At 33.6% G+C, this 24,293-nt stretch overlaps 1 protein-coding gene across 1 annotated transcript; it reads left to right on the forward strand.

Moving 5' to 3' along the window:
- Positions 1-10,016: 10,016 nt before the first annotated feature.
- LOC132732509 (uncharacterized) lies at positions 10,017-20,801 on the forward strand (the record flags this gene model as incomplete). Its single annotated transcript, XM_060718953.1, has 7 exons — positions 10,017-10,172; positions 15,186-15,427; positions 15,819-15,867; positions 16,636-16,707; positions 17,349-17,432; positions 18,022-18,085; positions 20,750-20,801. Coding segments are annotated over exons 2-7 (556 nt in total), but the record flags the coding sequence as incomplete, so codon positions are not given.
- Between the last annotated feature and the right edge of the window lie 3,492 nt (positions 20,802-24,293).

Below are 24,293 nucleotides of genomic sequence, written 5' to 3' on the forward strand. Positions count from 1 at the left end.
AAAAGGAAATCGCAGGGTAAATTTTGAACTTTTTAAACAGTTATATAAAATTCAATCCTTTTTTTTTAGAAAATCGAAAAGTGATTCTACCCTCCTTATACTCTCCTCTACATTACCCATTTTTAAGTCTTCATCAGATATTCTTTCCGTCTTGGGTTCTGGTGTGCCTAAGTGTCTAAAACATGCAATGTGTATGAAGAAAATGTCACTAAACGGACTAAAAAAAAACAAGAACAGAGATTTTACGAAATCTCACTACAGACCAATGCTTAACATTCAGACAAATCTCTGATTTAAACATTTATTGAAAGGCTCAAAATTGCATTTGAGCTCCATATGTGCTGAAGAGATCCATAAGTGATGTAGAAAATCTACAAAATTATGGACGACTTCCATATAATCATTAAATAGCCAATGTAAAGGAACAATTAAGGTTTCGTAGCTTTGGCTGAAAGTTCAATAGTAACGTTAGTGTGTTTGATCACCACAATGACAGGGATTACTAGCTTATGCTAGCAGTAGAAAAACTAAAACAGTAAAAGGCCGGAGTACATGAAAATGTTGACACAGAGCGGATAGTACTCGTATGATAAACAATGCACTAATAAAGGATATGAAAATTGGACAAGTCAAATTCAAAGTATTGAACTTTGGAAAGCTATCGCGTCATATAGTATGTTTCTATAATAATGTTTACATTCATAAGAATATTTAAGATTCCACAAGTTACAGTTATAGCGACGAGACTGTTATACCGCTCAATGCTGTTAAGATTTGTATAAGTTTCTTAAAAACCATTCAAAGAGTTACAGAGCAGGCATAAAATAAGTCAACTAGGCAATGACGCATACTTGCGACATAATATGCTCATTTTTGAGATACATATGGGGTTCCACCCCCGTGACCATTAACAGTTTGAAATAATTATAAACAGAAGTTATGTCATTCTGAAACTAATATAAATCTACCAATACCATAGCGTACACTCCAGTGTCCGCTATAACTTCCGCTTGCGGACAAAACGCGGATTTAGACTGAAATATAGGTAAAACAGTTCAGTTTAGATCGATCATTGAAGATTTTTTTTATGAGTGGGTCTTACATGAAACAGATGGCTGTTGGGCAATTATTATTATTATTATTATGAAATACATAGTGTCCTCTATTAAAGATATTTTTCAACATCACGTGAAGATCCTTTGAAACAGGTATATATATGGTAAACGTGTGTCATATACATATATTTCAAAGAACCTGTACAAAATGCACTTGTCCAAATGGTAGCAACAAATTTTACTCATAATTAATCGGAACAGATGTTGAATGAATTTTCCTCTGAAACAGTGCAATACAGTTTTAAATTATGTATGTAAAATCAATAAGCATAGATGGTAGGGTCTACTACCAGGACTATATCAAGAATGTTGATGAATGTTGACCCTTAAGGGGGCCAAAAGCTATCTTAAGTTAGGTTAATTTAAAGCAAGTTTCATTAAAACGCTACTTTTTGACCAGAAATTGTTATTCTAATTTTAGTAACAATAACCTTGAACTAAGTCCTATGAGACCCAAATAGCAATCCCAAGGAGATCTTCACAAAATGTTATTATACGCCAAGTTTGACTGAAATATCACTTTTCAAAAGTTATTGACATATTTTAAGTAAGTGATCTTGACCTTAAGGGGCCTAAATGCAATAATAAGCGAGATCTTCATTAAGCTTACTATACACCACATTGCATTGAAATATCTCGTTCCAAACTCTAGTAATTTACCGGAATTTGATTTTTTATTTATGACCTTGATCATATGAAGCTCAAAAGCCATGTCAAAAGAGATCTTCATAAAAGCTTACTATACACCAAGTTTCAATGAAATATTCCATTTTAAACTCTAGTTATTGACCAGACACCAATTTTCTATTTTAGTAACAGTGACCTTGACCCTAGCTGTTCCAAAAGCTATCCCAAGCGAGATCTTTACAAAAGCTTGCTTTACCAAGTTTCATTGAAATATCTTACTCCAAACTCTAGTTATAGACCAGAAACCTATTTTCTATTATCTTAAGAAACAGTGGCATTTAACTTAACCCTAGGAGGCCTAAAAGCAATCAAAAACAAGGTAAATACATAAGTTTGCTATACACCAAGTTTAATTGAAATATTTCATTTCTTACCCTAGTTATTGACTGGAAACAGATTTTCTTTTTTTAGTAACAATAGCCTTGACCTTGACTTTACAGAACCAAAAAGCAGGCAGGTGAGCTGGCAGTCGTGCATCATACTAGATGGTTTCTGTTCAATAGCTATATAAAGTTTGGTACATGTAGTATAGTAATTGTGATTAAAATAATATTTCATGATATAACATTTTATGAAAAAAAAAAAAAAAAAGGCCATACTTAGGTCAACTATTATATAATCACAAAACCCCAACAATGTGGGATAGGGCACTTGATGACAAAGCTTCTGTAGAAGATTGAACAAATCCCTTGAGAAATGTAGGAGAAATTGCGTACACAAAAATGTTCACTATATAAGTCAATGAGGAAAAAAGCAAAGGGTCATAATTAGGTAAATAATTATGCAATCACAAAACCCGGCACTTGATGACAAAGCTTCTGTGAAAATTTGGTCAAAATCATTTATAAAATGTAGGACTTGCGCACAGAAGAAATTGTTCACTATATATATACTATATGAGGAGGGGGGAAAGGGGCCATAATTAGTTAAAAATTATGCAATCACAAAACCCCGACAATGTGTGCTAGGGCACATGATGACAAAGATTCTGTGGAAGTTTGAACAAAATCCATTGAGAACTGTAGGAGCTGCGCACAGAAAAAATTGTCCACTATATATTTAATATGAGGAAAAAAACAAAGGGCCATAATTCGCTTAAAAAATTATGCAATTACAAAACCCCGACAGTATACTCCAGGGCACTTGATGACAAAGCTTCGAGTTGTGCACAGAAGAACTCGTTTACGACCGCCCGCCCGTCCGCTCGCCGATATACCTCAATCTTATAATCAGTTTTCCCTTCGGAACACCTGGTTAAATAACACACACACACACACACACACACCAACACACACACGCAAGCACGCACGCACGCACGCACGCACAACAAAAACACACACTGAATTCATGCAATTTAGACATTCTATAAACAAATGTGAACAGTTCTTTAATCGATTAACTGTACAATGCTGATGTATTTTCCCATTTCCAAAACATTGACATGTAAAAACGCCGTTTATGTGTAATTTAAGCTTAAATTAATTAACAATAGCTAAAACAAATAAAACATCAAGAAATTACACAATATTTGGCTCTCAGGCAACCGTACACAGTTTTAATTTATTCTCCCAAGCAACCGGACTATGAGTTAGCAAACAACTGTACAATTAGGAAACAACACCAATGATGATTTATTTGTCATTTTTTTCATAAACCACTGAGTGTCTACCAGATATTGTTTTATTTTCTTAAGCTCACATGATTATTCTTCAAAGTATCAAGAGGATTTGCTCGTATATTACATGCAAAGCTTGAAATCGGTGTTTGAAGTCAACAATTGTGACACTTTTTGAGGAATCGGGGTCAGAAATCGTTTTTTTTCTCCGGAAAATGTATGTTTTACCGTAGGGCATAGGCCAGAAATCGTCTCTTGTATGTAACTCCTAATTAGAAAAGTAATAATTCCTCCATGATTGGTCTTTATTTAACTTATTTATCAATTTTCAGTTTAAAATCAGCGAATTTTCTCGATTTTCTTGCTCACAAGCGGAAGTTTTAGTGGACAAAGAGTGTACGCTACTTGTTAATCTTTTTTTGAGAACCGTTCATTATTTTAGGGAAATATTCAGACTTTTTAATGAACAGTGCATACCATCATAGACGGCAATAACCGGCAATAGTATTGTTAGAAGTTTACTAAAAAAAGATCAGGATCCATAAAAAAACCCAACATAATGGGTTTGCGACCAGCATGGATCCAGACGCGCAGTCGGATCAGGGCTTACCAACTCTATTACAAGTAGAGAAACTGATAGCGAACAGCATGGATCCTGATCAGACTGCGCGGAGGCGCAGGCTGGTCTGGATCCATGCTGGTCGCAAACCCATTATGATGGTTTTGTCGTGACGCGGCTCAAATGATTGGTGCATAACCATAATGTTAAATATATCTGATTTGCAAAGATGAAATCCTATTATTTAAGTATATCTTTTATTAAGTAGTAAGCCATTTATGGCCCATGTACATGCAGCAATATAACATTCAATGTTGAAAACAATATGTAATTATATAGGTGTTAACAATATTGTACTGGATATACATGTAGGTAATCATATATCAATGACAGATTTATTTCTACATTTCATTTCTATACTAACATACATGTAGGGAGAGACAAAGCATCTATTTATAGAAAACATGTAAACATAGTTAGTATTATATTATAACCACATGTGTACATTTCTTTTTTTAACATTTAAACATATAACTAAATTGTTGATAGCAGCAATGTTCTTTTTTCAAATGCATTGTAAATATAAGCTGCTAACTTCTTTATGTCGACTACATTTGTGGTATTAATCAACTCTACAAATTTAATATAATTTGGATGAACCCAGTAATTTCTATTTATATACTGACGCCTGAGATCAGCGTAAAGTGTACACTCAATAATAAAATGAAATTCATCCTCTAGTACATTGCACAATTTACACTTTCTTTGTTCAATTGGTGTGCTTATAGGTTTTCTCCATCTACCTGTTTCAATTTCTAACCTATGGGATGACATTCTCAATCTAGACATTGCCTTTCTATATTTTTCTACATTTAAAACATTTAAGTAATTCTGAAAATTAAAACTAGAAATTGTTCTGTAAAATAATGCTCTTGATGATTCCTGTAAACTTGCATTCCAGTCCTGTTGGTATATATCGTACAATCGTGTCTTTAAAATATTCAAAAAATATATTGACATCACCAACTCCTTGGTTTAACCAAACATCATAAAATCCTAATCTAGATAATAACCTTTTTACATTGTATACCCAACTTATATGATTAGGATGGGATTCAAGATCACTTTTTAAAACATTGTACATTTTCTTTGCATATTTAACATCATCACTTTGACATAACTTTAACCAGTACCGTATTATATGTAAATATCTATGAGTAATATAAGAGACTCTTCCGGTTTCACCATAAACAAATGCATTTTGACAACTTATTTTAACACCTAATAATCTTTTGCAAAAACTAAGATGCGCTCTTTCTATATGAGTAGCTTTGTGAAATCCCCATACTTCAGAACAATAATTCATTACAGGCGTTACTAATTTATCATGCAAATTTAACATATGTTTAGGTGTGATTGGTGTGAACTTATACAAATATTTATCAAGTTTAAAAGTTGCTTTCAAAGCTTGGCCTGCTAACATTTTGTCCATTTCATTAAAAAACACCTCCTGTCGTAAAATATAACACCCAGATATTTAAACTTGCTAACAATTTCTATATTTTCATTATTATAAGTGAATACTAAATTTTCAGGAAGACGTCCAGCTTTTCTAAAAATCATAATTTTTGTTTTCTTAGTATTGACAGTAAGCTTCCATTTAGAACAATATTCTTGTAACACATTTAATGAATTCTGTAAGCCATCTGCAGAATGAGAAAATAATACAATGTCATCCGCATACAATAGTAAACATAGTTTCATGGTACCAATATCAATGCCTTCTATACCTTTATTTATAAATATATCTTCTATATCGTTTAAAAACATGCTAAATAGGAAAGGTGATAGACATTCACCTTGACGGACCCCTAAATGACACTCAAAAACTTCACTTAAAGAGTTAAAAACTTTAACTTGTGATTTTACACACTCATACATTGACTTAATCACATTTAAAATGTTCCCTCTTATTCCTAATTTAATAAGTTTGTACCACAAAATATCTCTTACCACAAAATCAAAGGCCTTTTGAAAATCAACAAATGCACAAAAAAGTTTTTCTTTATTGTTTAACGTATAAGATATAAGGCTGCTTAAAACAAAAATATTATCTACTGTACTCATATTTTTTCGAAAACCGGCCTGCGCCTCTATATAAACATTATAATTTTCGGCCCATGCATTCAACCTGTTATTCAAAATTCTAGTGAACAGTTTACCTAACACACTTAATAGGGTAATACCTCTATAATTACTTGGCTCCCCTAAGTCACCACTTTTAAAAATTGGCACAATAAAACCGTCGCTCCATGCACTTGGAAAATAACCCATATTTAAACATTTATTAAATAATTGGAATAAATACGGTAGTAATATGTCTATACCATGCTTAAAAAATTCATTGAGTAATAGATCGGGTCCTCCACTAGCACTGTTCTTAAGCTGTTTAACTGCTTTTACAATTTCTAAGTTACTTATCTCTGCGTCTAATTCAGAAAACATTACTTGAAGTTCCCCATTTAAATATCTATCGCTAAAAAATAACATATCTTCATCTGCCTGGTAAAAAGTATTTTCCGGGTTATTAATGGCTTTAAAATATCTGGCGAAATGTTCAGTTGAAGGTGACATTGAATTAACGGTATTACCAGATAACCCTTTCAACATTTTCCAATACTGCTTTGCATTTTCAACCCTGGCTTTAATCAATTTATTTGTATTAAATTGTCTATCTCTATAACGCTTTTCCCTTAGCATGTGTTTATACTGCGACCTTGCTCTGCACATATTTACTTTATTACTATCACTTTTACAATTTCGATACACATTTAGGCATTTATAGAAAAAGTCTCGTTTTGACGCACATTCATCGTCAAACCATTTTTGCTTCATATCTATAACAGGAGTATTTACTGGGTTTTTCGGTACATGCTTAAATAGTGGGGAGCAAACTCTGTCAATTATAGTTAAAAAACAAGATATGTTTTCGTCAACATCATTGCTATTTACTACAGCGTTTAATTCAGATGTAAGACTATTTATTTGTTGTAACACTAAATCCTCAGACAGATTTCGTTTATAATCATGCAACTTATCTGTATTCCATTTATACGTATATTCGATATTGCTACAAACATTTTCATCTAACAAATCTATATCTTGCAATTTTGCAGAAAGGCTAAATGTTACTACACAATGGTCAGATAATATATTAGGATCTAGCACTTCAAAGGAATCACACAATTTAAAAATATTTCCACTTGCTAATACATAATCAACTAAACTATTTCCGAGCGGACCAATAAATGTGTATTTCCCTATATTTGCATCTTTTCCTATACGACCGTTAAGTATTCTGAGGCCAGATTGCTTACAAAAGTCTAAAAGCAATGTTCCATTCTGGTTTGTCCCAAAATCTTGAGACATTCTTGGTAAAACATGATCTGGTACATAATTATCAGGTAGACAGGAGCTAATATGTATATCTAATTCATCATCATTGACATAATCATTCAACTGACCAACTCGGCTATTTAAATCCCCTAGAACTATAAAAGAACAATTATCATTTGTGATACTACTAATTTTTACCATTTCATTTAAAACTCTATCGTATATGTTTGACAAAATGAAAGCTTCTCTTGAGCTTCCTTTCGGTACTACATAACAAAGACACAAAAATATATCATTATGTAAATCAAATACTGAACCGTCAATTTTCAGCCATAAAATATCATCGCTATCTGTGCTGTATAAAGACACAAAATCAATCAAGTCAAGTTTTACGTATACAGCAACGCCGCCAGAGTTTCTTTTACTATAGCTATTTTTCTCCGACCGATGTAGACTAAATAACTCAAAACCTTCAACCTTCATGTTAATATATTCACTCGACCAAGTTTCTGTCAAGAAAATCATACTGTAATCATCGAATAAAGTCCGTAATTCGGGTGTTTCTAGTTTATTTACATTTTTGGAAACGAGACACTGTACATTTAAAAGTGCACATTTAATAGGTTGTCTCTCCCTATTGTCCTATTGTCCGGTGATTTTCTCGTGATTTTCGATTAATACGGAATTAGGTGAAAAATTATGACCGTCCGTGCCACTACCGTTCACTAGGTTGTCACGCTCCACGTGCCGTCTGTCGTCTACTGTTAAAGCAGACGATACAATGCTAAAATGGGGTATATTTGGCGAGCTAGAGGCAGTTCCCGCTGTTACTTGGCTATACGTAGGAAGGGACTGAATTCGTGGTGGTATGCGATATGTTTGATTTCGACTATCACTAGGATGCGCCGGCGATTGTGAAAATTGAGGGTTGCTAACTGAGTTATCGGCTTCCGTTGAAACAGAGTAGACACTTTGTTTATGTTTACTATGCGAACTATTTTGACCCATAAACATTTTACACCTGTCTTGGTTCAAGATTTCATGCCAGTCGGGGAACTCGTCTGCTATAACTCGTCCCTTTACAATGAGTTTCGCTGGATACGCGAGTTTTACCTCTGAACCATGCGAATCTCTTTCATTGCGATAACGGCCCCAAAGTCGTTTTCTTGCGCTAGCAATTTCCTTCGGATAGTCCCTATCAATACTATATCGTGTATGCTTCAGTTTCCTAGCTTGCTGAAGGATGAACTCTGTGTCGCCAAAGTCTCGAAAAGCGACAATGATTGGACGTCTGGTAGTTTGCGTAAGACCACTAGCGCGACGTAGAGAGCCTAAACGGTGCACACGCTGGACAAAATAATCCCCTAGGTCAAAATCTAGATGGTCGCTGCAAAACTGCGAAAGAAGTTCGTATGTATTCTCGGCCCTTACATCAGCTAAGCCGTAAAATATAAGATTATTGCGCCTCGAGCGCGCTTCAGTGTCTATGCTGTGATAGGCTAACTGTTTCATGTGACCATCTCTCACGCTAATAACATGCTCCAGGGTATCTACTTTTCGTATAGTGTTATCAATTTTTTCAGCCATTGACATAAAAGTTTTATCATTTGCATCTAATTTTTCCAATTTTCTGAACATCATGACTAATTTCTCATCAGTATTTAATGAAATAAAAGAAGATTCACTATTCGAAGTCATATATGAGCTACCTGTACTGTCCAATGCATGTTTCTGTCCCCCTCCTATGTTTATTGGTGTCTGCTCACATCCCACCCACTGCAGCGGGAAATATCTGTTAGATGTTGGCACGGCAAAAGTCACATTTTGTCTATTTGGGGTACTTGTATTTTGCAACACGTGCAAACTCATAGTGTTACCTTTCTAATGTATCCTTGAAAACAATTTTAAACACTCAAAAGCAGATCAAATATCCAAAAAATATCACATTTAGTTTTCTGCAGATAAATACACGTCCGCCATACTGTATTATTAATATCGAAACAAATAAAAAAAATAACGGATAAATTTTAGGTTCAAGATCAATATTTGGATAAAATTATTATGCTCATATCTTTTAAAATAACAATTAAATAATTTAAAAATTTCATAAACATTCTATTTCACATCCAGTTTTATCAAGTTAATACTGAATTTTTCATCTATGAGCATAAACGATGGAGAATATTTGATTTTTTTTTTCTAAATTTGATCCTTAGTGAACACGGGGCCAATGGTTAGTATTGTTAGTAATAAATAACGGACAGAAATTCATTTTTTTATCTTTAATTGTTTTGAAAATTTACATAAAATTATTTGAGAAGAATTGATGCTGTATACAGTAAAAAACATCTGGAAACAAAGTGATCCCTCGGAAGCATTAATCACAACAAAATTACAAGAGAATTGCAGACTCGGTACGTTTCAATGAGTCTGTACATGATGAATAATGAATGTATACGTGCAACATCCCTCACGCCTCCTAGCACCGACTTGAGCGGTACTCAATTCTCAACACTTAATGGTGCTGGCATCAATGATCCCGAAGAACCAGAAAAATATAACAACACTGAAGTGAAGCACGGGACAACTTTTTACAGCTGCCACACAGCATTTGACACCTGCTGTTGTGAAGTATAAAAATTACGGTTATAGTACGGTACTACAGTTATAGGACGGCACTGAACAGGCATTTATAGTCGATTTCATCACCGGGAAATACAAATTTGGAAACAAAATTGAATTATTGAGGAATCGCCATTAAACAAGTTTGCAGGTCTAATTTCTATTGATTGATTTTCATGTACGTATCACGTTCTACCATCAATTTATGTAAAGTCACTATATCATCACCGATGTAATTAAATTATTGTATTATGTAATGAGTTTTCGCGATGCAAAAAATGACATAATTTGCAATTTTGTTTTGTTTTTCATAATTTTATAGTAATGTTATCTGAAATATTAAGAGAGGGACTTCAACAATTATGTGTAATAAAAACATGAAAGAGGGGAAATAATTCTCACAAAAGTGACAGTAGCCAAATATTTTTCTCTCTGTTTATGTCAAATAGACTATTATTCTCAGTAGATCTAAACAAACAAAGTTTGATAGAAATATATTTATTACTTTTCTAGAAATATGATTTTTCATGTCATAAGCCCAATCGGGCATTTTCACCAGCCTGTTTACTCATAGCCAACAAAATACCTTGCAGCCCAAATTATTTAGGACAGATCGTGAATATATCTTAAATTTAGCAAACATATTTCTACTAAGATTAATAAGGCAAATAGTATTTTAGGTCTTATTAACCGGTCTTTTGAATTTTTAGATGAATACACCTTTGTGAAATTGTATATGGCTCTGATTCGTCCTCGTGTTGAATTTGTAACGTGCACGGGCTAGCTGTTATATATAATTTTTCTTATGGCTACTTTGCCAGTTGATTGGTTTCAAATGATTATTCAATAATGTGTTCAAACTTTGGAATCAAGTTTAATTAACTAATGTTATAACAGTAATGTGCTTGAAAGATAATAAGTGGTCCTTGAACTTGATATAAAATTGGGGTGACACTTTTTAGGCTATTTAATATATATAGAAAAACCACTTGGATATCGAGTTTTCAATACTTTAGTAATAACAATTACACCTAACGCAATGTTAAATTGATGCAATTGAAATACTTCGTAAATAGTGCAAGAACCCAAGTAATTAAACTAAAATATTAATTAATTAATTCTGTGGTGTTGACACTTCGGCAGCTGGACAGAGACTGATCGTCCGCAGCTTTGAGCTCTATTTATACCCAATTATGTAGTTATATTTAATGATCGTTTACTGAAGTTGAAGAAATCAAGCATCTAAGAGATATTGATAATGGGTCGAATATTAGTACTAATGGCATTGAGTTTGAATGATTTTAAGGACGTATTGTTCCTGATATTTTAGAAATAACAAAAATATGCCCGTTATATCAAATAATTGCTACGAGAAAGTTGTTTAATCTATTCATTTAATTTTTATGTATTTTTTACTCATTTATAAAAGATCTAACTATAATTTTAAACCCAAGATAACATATTTGTTTATAATTTAATTCACCGACAATTTAGGTACAAAACAACTAAATCATTATATTAGAATCTAGGCAGAATAGAACAATCGTCACATTACCCCCGTCTCTCAAAAAGCATGCGTCCCGCATGATACGTATTATTTGAAATATATTATAACTGTTATTCAATAAAATAATCAAAGACATATGTGTTTTTCTTTAATTCTGCTTATATCACCAGAATGATCATACTTTTAATAACAAAGCACATAGTTCGGGATCATAATCCCAGTTTTCTTCTCCACATCATGTTTCTTAACTTATCTACCTTTATTTAATTTGAATCACTTTGTCATCTTTGAAAATCAGACTCTAGCCCATGTTTTATTTTCATATGTCTCTTCAGATACTGTAATTTAAGGAAAACCTTACTACATCTTGTGCAGGTTCTTCTCTTTTCATGACTCTTTCTACATTCAGTTATATGTCCTTCGAAGTTAACAGTCTTCGGAATGCTCGTCTTACATACAGGGCACAGTGGTCGCATAATCTGGTTTTCATTTTTCACACTGCCTCCTTTTCTTTCGCTTGTCTTTGTCCCCGCCATTGAAGTACTTAAAATAGAACTTTCATAATGCTTAGCCCTATCTCGATTTTTACGTTGTTTTCTTTTTGTTTCTACTTGAACATTATCTTTCTGCTTTACTTCTGGTCCTGTCTCTCTACATTTGACAGTCGTAGATTCAGAAGATTTATCGACTTCATCGGATAGATCAATGCCAAAGCACCCTATTTTACCGGTACAATATAAATTAACAATATGCCCTATCAATTTCATTGTATTTCTAATAACATCATTACAAACACCATACTGTTGCATAAAATCAAGACCTAAAACAACATCATTTTCGATTTCAGCCACTACAACCTTGGTCTTATAAAGGTGTCTTTTAAACCTCAGGTCTATCTCTGTTTGTCCCTTGATTTTTAATAGATCACCACTTGTTGATGATACAGAAAGTTTAAAAGGTATAATTTTGTTATTGCTCTTAAGTTTAAGCCAAAGATTTTCTGAGGTACAGCATGCCTTACTGCATCATTCAAATCAATGGGTCTAGCTTGTTTTATCTTGAGACGCATGTCTGAATTTACAAGTGCATCTATGAATTGTTCTTTAGCTAAAGTGTCACGAACATCTATAGGAGCATGCGGGTACGGCAAGTTTGCAAGACGACGAACACCTTGTCCAAGTTCAGCCATTGATTCAGTAGCTTTTTGATGTCTATCTCTCAACTGAACTCTATATAACTCAGTCTGATTTCTTGGTGAAAATCTATCTTCGAGTGCTCTCACAAGTTCCTCATAATTGTGTGTCTTTGATGTCAAATTTCCGAACACTCCTTGAGCTTGGCCTCGTAAGGATACAGATAAGTATAAACCTTTCTCATTTTCATTCCAACCATTCAAAGTTGCACAAGCGTCAAAGTGTGCTTTATAGTTTGTCCATTCACAAGTTCCGTCATAAGTTGCAGGTTTCATGAAAGTAGACCTTGAATCTTTTACTTTGTAATCAAAACTTTTGTCTGAAGCTTGATTGTTATCCAATTTCTGTTGTTCTTTTGGAGTTTCAGGGGGTAGCAAGTCAACAATCCTCCGTCTTTGGGTGATCATTGGTCTTTCACATCCCTCTCATGTTTTTCACTTTGAACAGGCAATGAAGGCAAAATACGTCTAGGCTTTGAGGTAGTCTTTCTACTTGGTGTAAAACCTTCATAAGTATTCTCTGTTTTTACCATGACAGGTGTTGATGTAGTCAGCTCAATACTTGTCTGGTCAATTTGTCTTTGAAGACTATCAATCTCTCTCTGGAGTTTCAGCCTACGATTCTCATTCCTAAGATTTTCCATTTCATCATACATATAACAAAAGTCTTCATCGGACCATTTACTTCTATACTCAGCCATGTTCTTAAAAGTCTAGGGTAAGTAAGCCTATCTTTAGCTAGAAGTGTCCCCCGTTGGGCGACAATTTTGTAACGTGCACGGGCTAGCTGTTATATATAATTTTTCTTATGGCTACTTTGCCAGTTGATTGGTTACAAATGATTATTCAATAATGTGTTCAAACTTTGGAATCAAGTTTAATTAACTAATGTTATAACAGTAATGTGCTTGAAAGATAATAAGTGGTCCTTGAACTTGATATAAAATTGGGGTGACACTTTTTAGGCTACTTAATATATATAGAAAAACCACTTGGATATCGAGTTTTCAATACTTTAGTAATAACAATTACACCTAACGCAATGTTAAATTGATGCAATTGAAATACTTCGTAAATAGTGCAAGAACCCAAGTAATTAAACTAAAATATTAATAAATTAATTCTGTAGTGTTGACACTTCGGCAGCTGGACAGAGACTGATTGTCCGCAGCTTTGAGCTCTATTTATATCCAATAATGAAGTTATATTTAATGATCGTTTACTGAAGTTGAAGAAATCAAGCATCTAAGAGATATTGATAATGGGTCGAATATTAGTACTAATGGCATTGAGTTTGAATGATTTTAAGGACGAATTGTTCCTGATATTTTAGAAATAACAAAAATATGCCCGTTATATCAAATAATTGCTACGAGAAAGTTGTTTAATCTATTCATTTAATTTTTATGTATTTTTTACTCATTTATAAAAGATCAAACTATAATTTTAAACCCAAGATAACATATTTGTTTATAATTTAATTCACCGACAATTTAGGTACAAAACAACTAAATCATTATAGAATCTAGGCAGAATAGAACAATCGTCACAAATTTGCAAATGTTGTGTGGAATCCATATTTAATAAAAGATATATCAAGTCTAGAAAAACTTCAACAAAGAGCAACAAACCTAGTTTCATCATTAAAAGATCTGACATATATTGACCGTCTTAAAAAGCTTAAACTGCCAAGTCTAATACATCGCAGATTAAGAGGGGACATGATTCAGACGTTCAAAATAGTAAAAGGCTTAGATGACTGTGTTTTTGAATTTTTTTTTAGTTATTCGGCATCAACAAGGGGACATGATTTAAGACTAAAAATGCCTCGTAGTAGAACAACTCATTGCCTACATCAGTTTGCAAGAAGTGTAATTAAAAATGGAATAATTTGCCAAAAAAAGTAGTAGATTCAAAAAGTGTTCATGAATTTAAAATAAAACTAGACCAACATTGGAATGGAGACACTCCATATAAAGTTTAAAATGTTATTATTAAAAAATTATACTGTTAAAATTATAGTTTTATACATCAGAGTGAACAGAAATAGATGTAAGTATATATAATTAAACATAGAAGTGGTGAGAGCAATAAAAAGAAGTAGTGAAAGATTGTCAAAAGAAGAGGGGCTTAAAAAGGGCTTGGCCATTCCATCAGAGCCCAGAATCATCCTACAGGTATCCTACAGGTATAGCAAAATACTATCAAAAAAAAGTATCAGTACTATATTTGCAATGTATTTTGATGGTATTGAGGAGCACAGGGTAGGTTACTTGGGAAAGGGCTTAAGTAGTCTCAAGCAGATAGCCTGTGTATCCTTCATACATGACTCAAATGTTTGATTTTCAAGAAATAAAGTTTGATAACTTTACTTAAAGTCTCAGTCCACAATTTTTGCAAGGCTTCAATTAAAGCTGTGATTTCTCTTTAAAGAAAATAATGTAAGAAAATCATTAGTGATTTTACAGACAGATATGTTTATAATATTTCAGAAAAGGAATGGCAACTCCAGAGAATGACTTAGTCCCCAGCATCAGTCCAGCCAATGGAGGAAGGAGCTCTGGGTTGAGACATTCCCGGGCTACACCGGAACTAATGAATGTTAGTCCGTTATCACAGGGTACTCCTCTTACGGCAAGCCAGGAACCATCGCTAGAAGACTTGCTCAGAAAAAGAGAATGGCTGTATTCACAAAGGAACCAGCTTAAGTCTGAGTTACATACAATTCAATCAGGTAGATGTTGTATACATAATTGTATTTTTATCAAGTTGTCATATGGCAAAAATTTGCCACAGTAAATTTACGAAATTGGCGACAATGACATCTAAAGTGTGTGTAAGAATAAAATTTAATATGTTTTATAAATGCATGTAAAAGATGTTTAAAAACTTATATTTACCTCCATGCCATTGCAAGCAGGGTTTGCAAAGTACCAGAAATGCATGGCTAAATACAATTTGCAAATGCAGTTTTTCAATTTGGATGGATTTTTACAAAAAAAAGAAAGTATTTATAAAAGATGGAAAAATGGAACATATTTACTTTAAAACCTGTTTAATATTACAAGAATTTAACATTTTCTAGGGCATTTATAACATATTTAAATAAGGTGTGTATATTTTAGAGGCTGCAAGAAACATTGACACAATGACTGCTAACCAACTTAGAAACCTGTAAGTACTTTTGACTTTTTCGACAATTCATTTTATATACTGTAATATACATGTAATAAAAATTTTTGATAATGATAGAAACATGAGAACAAAATTTGTGTACCGGTAACCAGTTAGCCCTTGCAACTTACTTGTTTGTCCATGGTGTATTACCAGGTAAATTTTCAAAATTGGCACAAATGTTTGTTTCAGTGAAACAATGTAGTATGCTCAAGAACTTGTTTTAGTTGCTCAATGGTCAAGTTATACATTAGGGTTAAAGGTCAAGATTTGTGCAGTATTTCTTGTACAGAATGCAAGTTGTAAATGGCAGCATGTCCGAGTGGTTAACACATCAGACTAGTTATCTAAGGATCGCTATCCACATGGGTTCAAAGCCTTGTCCTGGTTTCCTTGAACAAGAATCTTTATATTTGTAACTGAACTCAGTACTGGTTGGTTCCAGGTACTGATTTGTGTGTCTTTAAGCTTCCTTCAAAATCAAACTGAAATAAATTCTAAGTATCAAAAAGGAAAGGCTGTAGAACAACATCTTAAATAAACTCTGTATGAACCAAGATGTACCTAGCTTATATATGGAGTAAGTCTGATATAACTTGGCACAAATGTTTATCTGGATAAGACATTGTGTTTCCAAGTCAGACAAGTAGCTCTACAATTAAGATCATTCTTAGAGGTCAAGCTTCTAAATTGAATGTAAAACAGTAACTGTATATTTTTTATGCTTTCCTGCAGATGTAATTTACCTTTCCATCACACTTATTTCAGATATGATCAGTTGAAAGAAGATTTACTACAACACAGCACATTAAATGATGGAAGAGAACTTATACTGAAAGGGTATGTAACACTAAAACTTAGGTTTCATAGATTCCTTTGTTTTCGGATTGTTAAAGTCACCACATTGGTATCACATGCACTTCACTGCTGCTGGCTCACTGCAATATTTCAGTTTTGTGGTTGTGCATTCTTTAGGGATTCTGTTTATCTCTATTTTGGTACTCTGGATTCCGTCTTGTGAGTAATCCATAGGTGGTTCAACTCATATGAAGCCTTTTTCTTGGAAAAAAAAGAATGGACAGAGAGCCAGAGGTCTTCACGGAACATCACAATATGACTTTTATATAGCAGACTTAACCTTAACTCTGAACTGCTGAATTTCTTGAATGAACATGTTCAGCTTCCAATTTTGGTACAGTCCATTATCAATTTTTGGGGATATCGAGGTAAAATATGAAGTTGATGTTGAAATCCCTTAATGTTCCAAATTCAAAACAGGGCAAATCCATAATGAAGTAAACAGGTTTTATGTTAAGAAAGTCATATGACAAATGTTGCCATACTATGTTGCCATACTTGTGAATTGGTATATACTTTTTATATTTTCTACAGAGTTATGCCTCTTTTCTTCGTGTCAAGTATGGACAGCTCTTGTTTTACATTAAAGCTACAATTTATGATTAAATCTCCAATTATTTCAGAGAATGTTTGAATGAGGTGACATTATCTGTTCTTCAATGTAAACTCACTGGCCACGATGACTCAGAAACTTTAGAAAAGAAAAGGTAACTTTTTGTATACATATTAATTATATACTTTTAATAATTGCGTTAATACCCTTGTGAAAAAACTGTATTCCTGGCCAGCAAAGATTTACTGAGACTGCAACTGTTAAATCTGATGGTCTGGATGTCATTTTGTTTTAATTTAAGATCATTTGTTTTATTTTCAAACAAGAGTTGATTATCTTATTACCAGTCGGGTCCTTTTGTTTGTTGTTAAGTTGATAAAGGACCTTATCACACTTTGCTAGTCATATTTTGGTTATATTTTGGTATATTGTTTCATTCAAACATTTGTGATTTATTAAGACCAAACTTAAACAAACAAGTAATGAGAAATATCAATTTCAATAAATGATCAGTCAAACTTATTCATGTAAGATGCTTTATGAAAACGTTTTCAATTGAAAGAAGAAAGTTTGCCTGAAAAGAAATAATTTTTGCGCGATCAAATACTTGTGAATAATTTTAGTTCGTAAAAAATTGCAAATGTTTCCACGTTGCAAAATTAACGACTTATACAGTATTATTAATGAAACTATAAAAATTAGTTGTATAATGCTTTAATCATATATTGCAATCTGATTTGTAGGGAACTGGAAACTATTTTAGATGAGTATACAACACTGGCGTCTCAGGTAGCAAAAGAACACAAGGTATATATCTGTAAAAATATAGAATTTCAAAAGTAAAATATCATTATATATTAATCAAAATTTCCTAGGGCTACTTTTTTTTGAGTAAAAAGCATTTGAAAGTTTTTCATTTTTTAGAATAATTTGCACAGTTAAAATGATCTTTTTCTGGAAATGCAAGGTGAATTACCAGAATTTCACACACATTGGTATTTGTCTAGACAAATGCATCAATACGTAAACAAATATTTCCCAGATCCGTCATATGTCAAAAAATCTCAGTTGATACCTTTAATATTATTAAAAGTAAATTGAATTATTATGTGAGGTAACGTTTGATTGGTTGTTTGCACTATAGACTTACCCGGAACTTAATAATATTCAGTTTTTCCCAGCTAATCGGGGTGTACAAACAACATTTTAGGTAACAGCTTTGAAATTAAGCACAACAGGTTGACTAATCTTTTTGTGACCGATGGTGCACCGTGAAGCTCGAACGGTAAAAACTGATAGTGCACCGTTTAAGCTCTAACGGTAAAAACTGATAGCGCACCGGTGAAGCTCTAACGGTAAAACTGATAGTGCACACCGTGAAGCTCTCACAGTAAAACTGGATAGTGCACGTGAAGCTCTTACAGTAAAAAAATGATAGTGCACCGTGAAGCTCTTACAGTAAAACTGATAGTGCAACGTTAAGCTCTTAACAGTAAAACCGATAGTGCATCCGTGAAGCTCTAACGGTAAAAACTGATGTGAAAACCGTGAAGCTCTCACAGTAAAACTGATAGTGCACCGTGAAGCTCTCTTACAGTAAAACTGATAGTGGCACCGTTAAGCTCTAACATAAAACCGATAGTGCAACCGTTAAGCTCTAACGGTAAAAACTGATAGGGTGCACCGTGAAGCTCTCACCAGTAAAACTGATAGTGCACCGTGAAGCTCTTACAGTAAAACTGATAGTGCACCGTGAAGCTTACCAGTAAAACTGATAGTGCACCGTGAAGCTCTAACAGTAAACCGATAGTGCACTTAACCCGTGAAGCTCTACAGTAAAACCTTGATAGTGAAGCCCGTTAAGCTCTAAACGGTAAAACTGATAGTGGCAGCCGTGAAGATCTAATGGTAAAAACGAATAGCGCACCATGAAAGCTCTAAGAGTAAATGGAATAGTGCACCAGAAGCTCTAACAGTAAAACCGATAGTGGCACCATGAGCTCTTACAGTAAAACTGAATAGTGCACTGTGAAAGTCTCTAACAGTAAAACTGATAGTGCACCGTGAAGCTCTAACATAAAACGATAGTGGGCACCGTGAAGCTTAAAAGGTAAAACATGATAGTTGCCCCAACCGTGAAGCTCTAACAGTAAAACTGATAGTGCACCGTGAAAGATCTAAAGCAGTAAAAAACGATAGTGCAATGCCGTGAAAGCTTCTAAAGGGTAAAACTGATAGTGCAACCGTGAAGCTCTAATCGTAAAATGATAGTGTCACCGTGAAGATTAATGGTAAAACTGATAGCGCACCATGAAGCTCTAAGAGTAAAACTGATAGTGCACCCATGAAGCTCTAAACAGTAAAACTTTGATAGTGCACCGTGAAGCTCTTATTGGTTAAAGACTGATAAGGTGCACCGTGAAGCTCTAACAGTAAAACCTGATAGTGCAAACCGTGAAGCTGCTAAAGTAAACATGATAGTGCACTGTGAAGCTCTAACAGTAAAAACCGATAGTGCACCGTGAAAAAGCTCTAACAAAAACGATAGTGCACCGTGAAGCTCTAAAGGGTAAAACTGATAGTGGCACCGTGAAGCTCTAACAGTAAAACCTGATAGTGACCGTGAAGATTAATGGAAACTGATAGCGGACCATGAAGCTCTAAAAGTAAAACTGATAGTGCACCATGAAGCTCTAACAGTAAAACTGATAGTGCACCGTGAAGCTCTATTGTAAAACTGATAGCGCACCGTGAAGCTCTAACAGTAAAACTGATAAGTGCACCGTGAAGCTCTAAAGGTAAAAACTGATAGTGGGCCCGTGAAGGCTCTATTAAAGGTAAACTGATAGTGCACCATGAAGCTTCTAACAGTAAAAACTGATAGTGCACCGTGAAGATCTAATGGTAAAATGATAGCGCACCATGAAGCTTCTATCAGTTAAAACTGAATAGTGCACCGTGAAGCTCTAAAAGGTAAAACTGATAGTGCACCATGAAGCTCTAAACGTAAAAACTGATAGTGCACCGTGAAGATCTAATGGTAAAACTGATAGCGCACCATGAAGCTCTATCAGTAAAACTGATAGTGCACCGTGAAGCTCTAAAGGTAAAACTGATAGTGCACCGTGAAGCTCTAAAAGTAAAACTGATAGTGCACCGTGAAGCTCTAACAGTAAAACTGATAGTGCACCGTGAAGCTCTAATGGTAAAACTGATAGTGCACCATGAAGCTCTAACCGTAAAACCGACAGTGCACAGTGAAAATCTTAAGGTAAAAATTTGTTTTTCCTGGGTGATTAGTGCACAGTGTAACTCTTAAGGTAAAAAGTTGTTTGTACCATGGGATAAGCATGAAAAAAAAACACATTTGCCATGTTCCCGGAAAACATCTATTAACCTGGCTGTGTTTTATATTGTTCACAATCTTGGCATTTCTCTTAATCTGATTTCATTATTATTTTTTTATTTCAGGAGAACTCCAGTCTGAGAGAAAACCTTGAGAAACTAAAACTGGAAAATTTTAGTATGATATCATTAATTCACATTGGCATATATCTTTTGAACCTAGTCAGAAGTTTTATTGAACACTTTCTCTTGATGCCAGTATTCTTTGTTGATTTTTTTTATGGTGCCGGGTTTTTCCGTTTGAAAATTTGGAAAGGGTTCTGATATTGAGAAATTCCTATACACGTGAAAGATAATTTAGATGACATGAAACTTCAATCTGAAACATAATCAAAACCATAGCTTTTAGGAAAATTTCAAAAAAAGATGGACTGGTAAATCATCAAACAGTGCATCTATGATCCGATAAGCAAGGGTTGCTAGTTGATCAGTTGTTCTGCACTGGTCGAAATGTGGAATCCTAAAGGCGCTTGCATGGCTAAGGTTTATTTCTCCTGCTTTGTTGGGGCCTATTTGAATATTACCCATTTTTATGTTACGAGATTTCGTTATTAAAAGTTGATTAGAATAAATTCAGCCAAGGACAGCTCTGTTGCAGCGTGGTTTAATGTCGTTCAGTGGAGGCAAGGTGCCTTTGTTTGTCAACAACATTTTAATAAGCGGCCACAGAACATCTGCAGAATGACTACCCAAATTGATAAAAATTTAAAATCACTTATAATTTCCATTTAGAATATATGGTGCAGATATTTTGAAGTTTATTGGATCGATGTTTTGGTTAAAGGGTGTAAATATTAGAATTAAATGTGCTAATATTTTAAGGATACTGTTGTCATTTATTTTAACAGTTCTAAAAAAAAGAATTGCATGAAAGAATTATTATTCGGAGAATCAGGGAAGAAACCCCGGAAAGGGCCCCAAAGAGAGGGAGTTTAAAAGGGCTTGACAACCTGACGAGATGGTAAAAGGGTAATACAAATTTTATGTCAAATACTAATATTTGGTTTTTGTTAAATGGTTTTTATTAACATCTGACCCGTGGTTTATATTTTTGGAATTTTAAAAATATTTTATCGCCTTTTTTTTTTCTAATTCCCAAGGGTTTAAAAAAGTTATCCCTGATTTTTCTATCTTTTTTGACAGATGTTGAGGAAAAAAATTGTGAGTAAAAAAAAATTTTTAAAATTTGGGGTTAAATTTTTTTTTCAAAAACATTTTTTCTGGGTTTTTGTTTGAAAAAAACTAGGGGTTATTTTGGGTGGGTTTTATTCTTGATATTTGGGGCAAATGTGCTCCTCATTCAGGGAAAAGTATGGACCCCTTTAAGGGGTTCCCCCAAAATTTAAAAAATTTTGGGCAAAAGCCCCAAAATTTTTTAAGGGAAAAGAAGGGAAAAAAATGTCAAAATTATATTCTTTTGAAACAGCAATTTTTGGCATAAATTTAAAAGACTTATTCAAAAGTTTAGCTCGTTTAGACAAATTTTGAAAAAAATTTAAATGCCCGACGCCCCCATTCAATGTCAAAATAAAAGTTTAAAAGGGCATTGTTTAAATGTTTAAGGGCAAGGTAACAGGGTTTTTACTTAAGGGGAAAGTTAAAAGGGCAAAGGGAACGTTTAACAGTTTTAAAGGGCAAGGGGGGAACAAATTGAACAGTTTTAAAAATAAAGGGAAAGTTGAACGTAAATCAAGGGGAAAGTTGAACAGTTAAAAAGGTTTTAAGGTAAATTAAACATTTTAAAGGGCAATAACAGTTAAAAAAGTTAAAGGGGCAAGGAAAAGTTAAAATGTTTAAAGGGGAAGGGAAAGTTAAACGGTTTAAAAGGGGAAGGGGAAAGTTATTTTAAAAGGGCAAGGGAAAGGTTTTAAAAGGCAAAGGCAGGTAACAATTAAAGGGCAAGGGAACAGTTTGAACAGGTAAAGGGCAAAAGGGGGGAAAAAGTTAAACCCGGTTTTTAAAGGGTTCAACCCCGGGAAAAGTTTAAAAAGTTTTTAAAAGGTTTAAGGTAACAGTTTTTAAAAAAATTTAAAAGGGAAGGTAAAAGTTTAAAAAAGGGAAAGGTCAAGGGAACATTGAACAAAGGGAAAGGTCAAGGTTTTCAGTTTTTAAAAAATTAAAAGGTTTAAGGTTTTAAAAGTTAAAATTTAAAAATTAAATTCAGGTTTTAAGTTTAAAACTGTTTAAAATGGTTCCAAGGTAAAAAAGTTAACTGTTAAAAAGGTTTAAAGGTTAAAAGTTAAAAAGGTTAAAGGGTAAGGTAAAAAGTTAAATCGTTAAAGGGGGCCAAAGGTTTAAGGGAAACAGTTAAAGGTTAAAAAGGGAAAAAAGGTTTAAATTTTCCAAAAGGGTTTGAAACCAGCAAAAAATGTTTCTGCTCTCAAACTTTTTCACATATTTGTTTTTTAAACCCCAATTTTTTTTATAAAATTTTCCCCTTTTTTTTTTTTAAGGTTTTGGAAATTTATGGGGGAAAAAAAAAAAAGAAAAAAACTTTCGTATTTTTTTCTTAAAATTTTATTTTTGTTTTTTTGTAAATTTTTGGGTTTTATGAAATTATGCAGGGCCAAAAATCAACTGAACCCACATTTTAAAACCCAATGTCTACAAAAGGCCCAAACCCTTTGGGGAGCGGAAAATTTAAAATGGGGCGAGGAAAGAAGGGAAAAAAAGTTTTGCTCTTTATGCAGGAAGGGCCCAAACTTTTCATATGTAAAAAAAAAACATTGCGTTGAGTCTTTTGCCCTTTTGACAATTTTTGATGACCCTTTTTTAAAAGCTTTTTTCAGCAATTTTGGAAAATCTACTTTATTTAAGGGCCCCCGGCAAAGACTTTTCATATGTAAGGAATTTATGGTTTGGTCTTGGATGTAAAATTTTAAATGACCCTATTAATTTCTTTTAGTGTAAATTAAAAATTTTATAACTTTAAAAAATGCTTTTTGCTAAAACAGTTTTTTAGCTGATTTGACCCGGAAAAAGGTTTGGGGTTACTGTATTTATTTAGAAGGGCTGTTCTACATTTTCATAAACTTTTGGCCCCCAGCCGGGGTTAAAATTGTATGCCCCTCAAAGTGGGGGTCGTTTGGGGGTTTAACTCTTGGGGTTGAATAGGTTTCCCAATGATTCCCAGTTTTGGGAAATTCCCGAAAGTGGGAAAGGAAAAAGTTCCCATTTAAATAGGCTTGGAACCTTTCAGAATAATTTTGAAAAAAATATAATTTTTATGTAGTGTTTTTAACTTTTCCCTTTTAAAACCTTTTCAGGAAAAAAACGTTTATCCCCAAAATATAGTAATTTGAAAAAAAGGGCCGGTTTTTTTGGGGTTTTCCTTATGTACCCCCGTTAACCTGATGCTTTTCCCTATTTAAAAAAAGATTAAATTCAAAAAAACCCTTTTTTTTTTTGAATGTATTAACCCACTTTTGGGGGAAAAAAAAAAAAAGAAAAATGATTTTTACACTTTTTGCCCATACAGGCCCTTTTAATTTTATGGACCCTAATTTTTTTTATATTTGGGGTTGGGAAAATATCTTGCAAAGGTTCTTTTGGTTTGAGTAAGGGGTTTTAAATTTGGGAAAAAAGGTCAAAGGGGGCCAAAAAGGGGGTT

This window comes from Ruditapes philippinarum, unplaced genomic scaffold (genome assembly GCF_026571515.1).
Source record: "Ruditapes philippinarum isolate M1 unplaced genomic scaffold, ASM2657151v2 ctg12907_1_1_1_1, whole genome shotgun sequence".
NCBI lineage: Eukaryota > Metazoa > Mollusca > Bivalvia > Venerida > Veneridae > Ruditapes > Ruditapes philippinarum.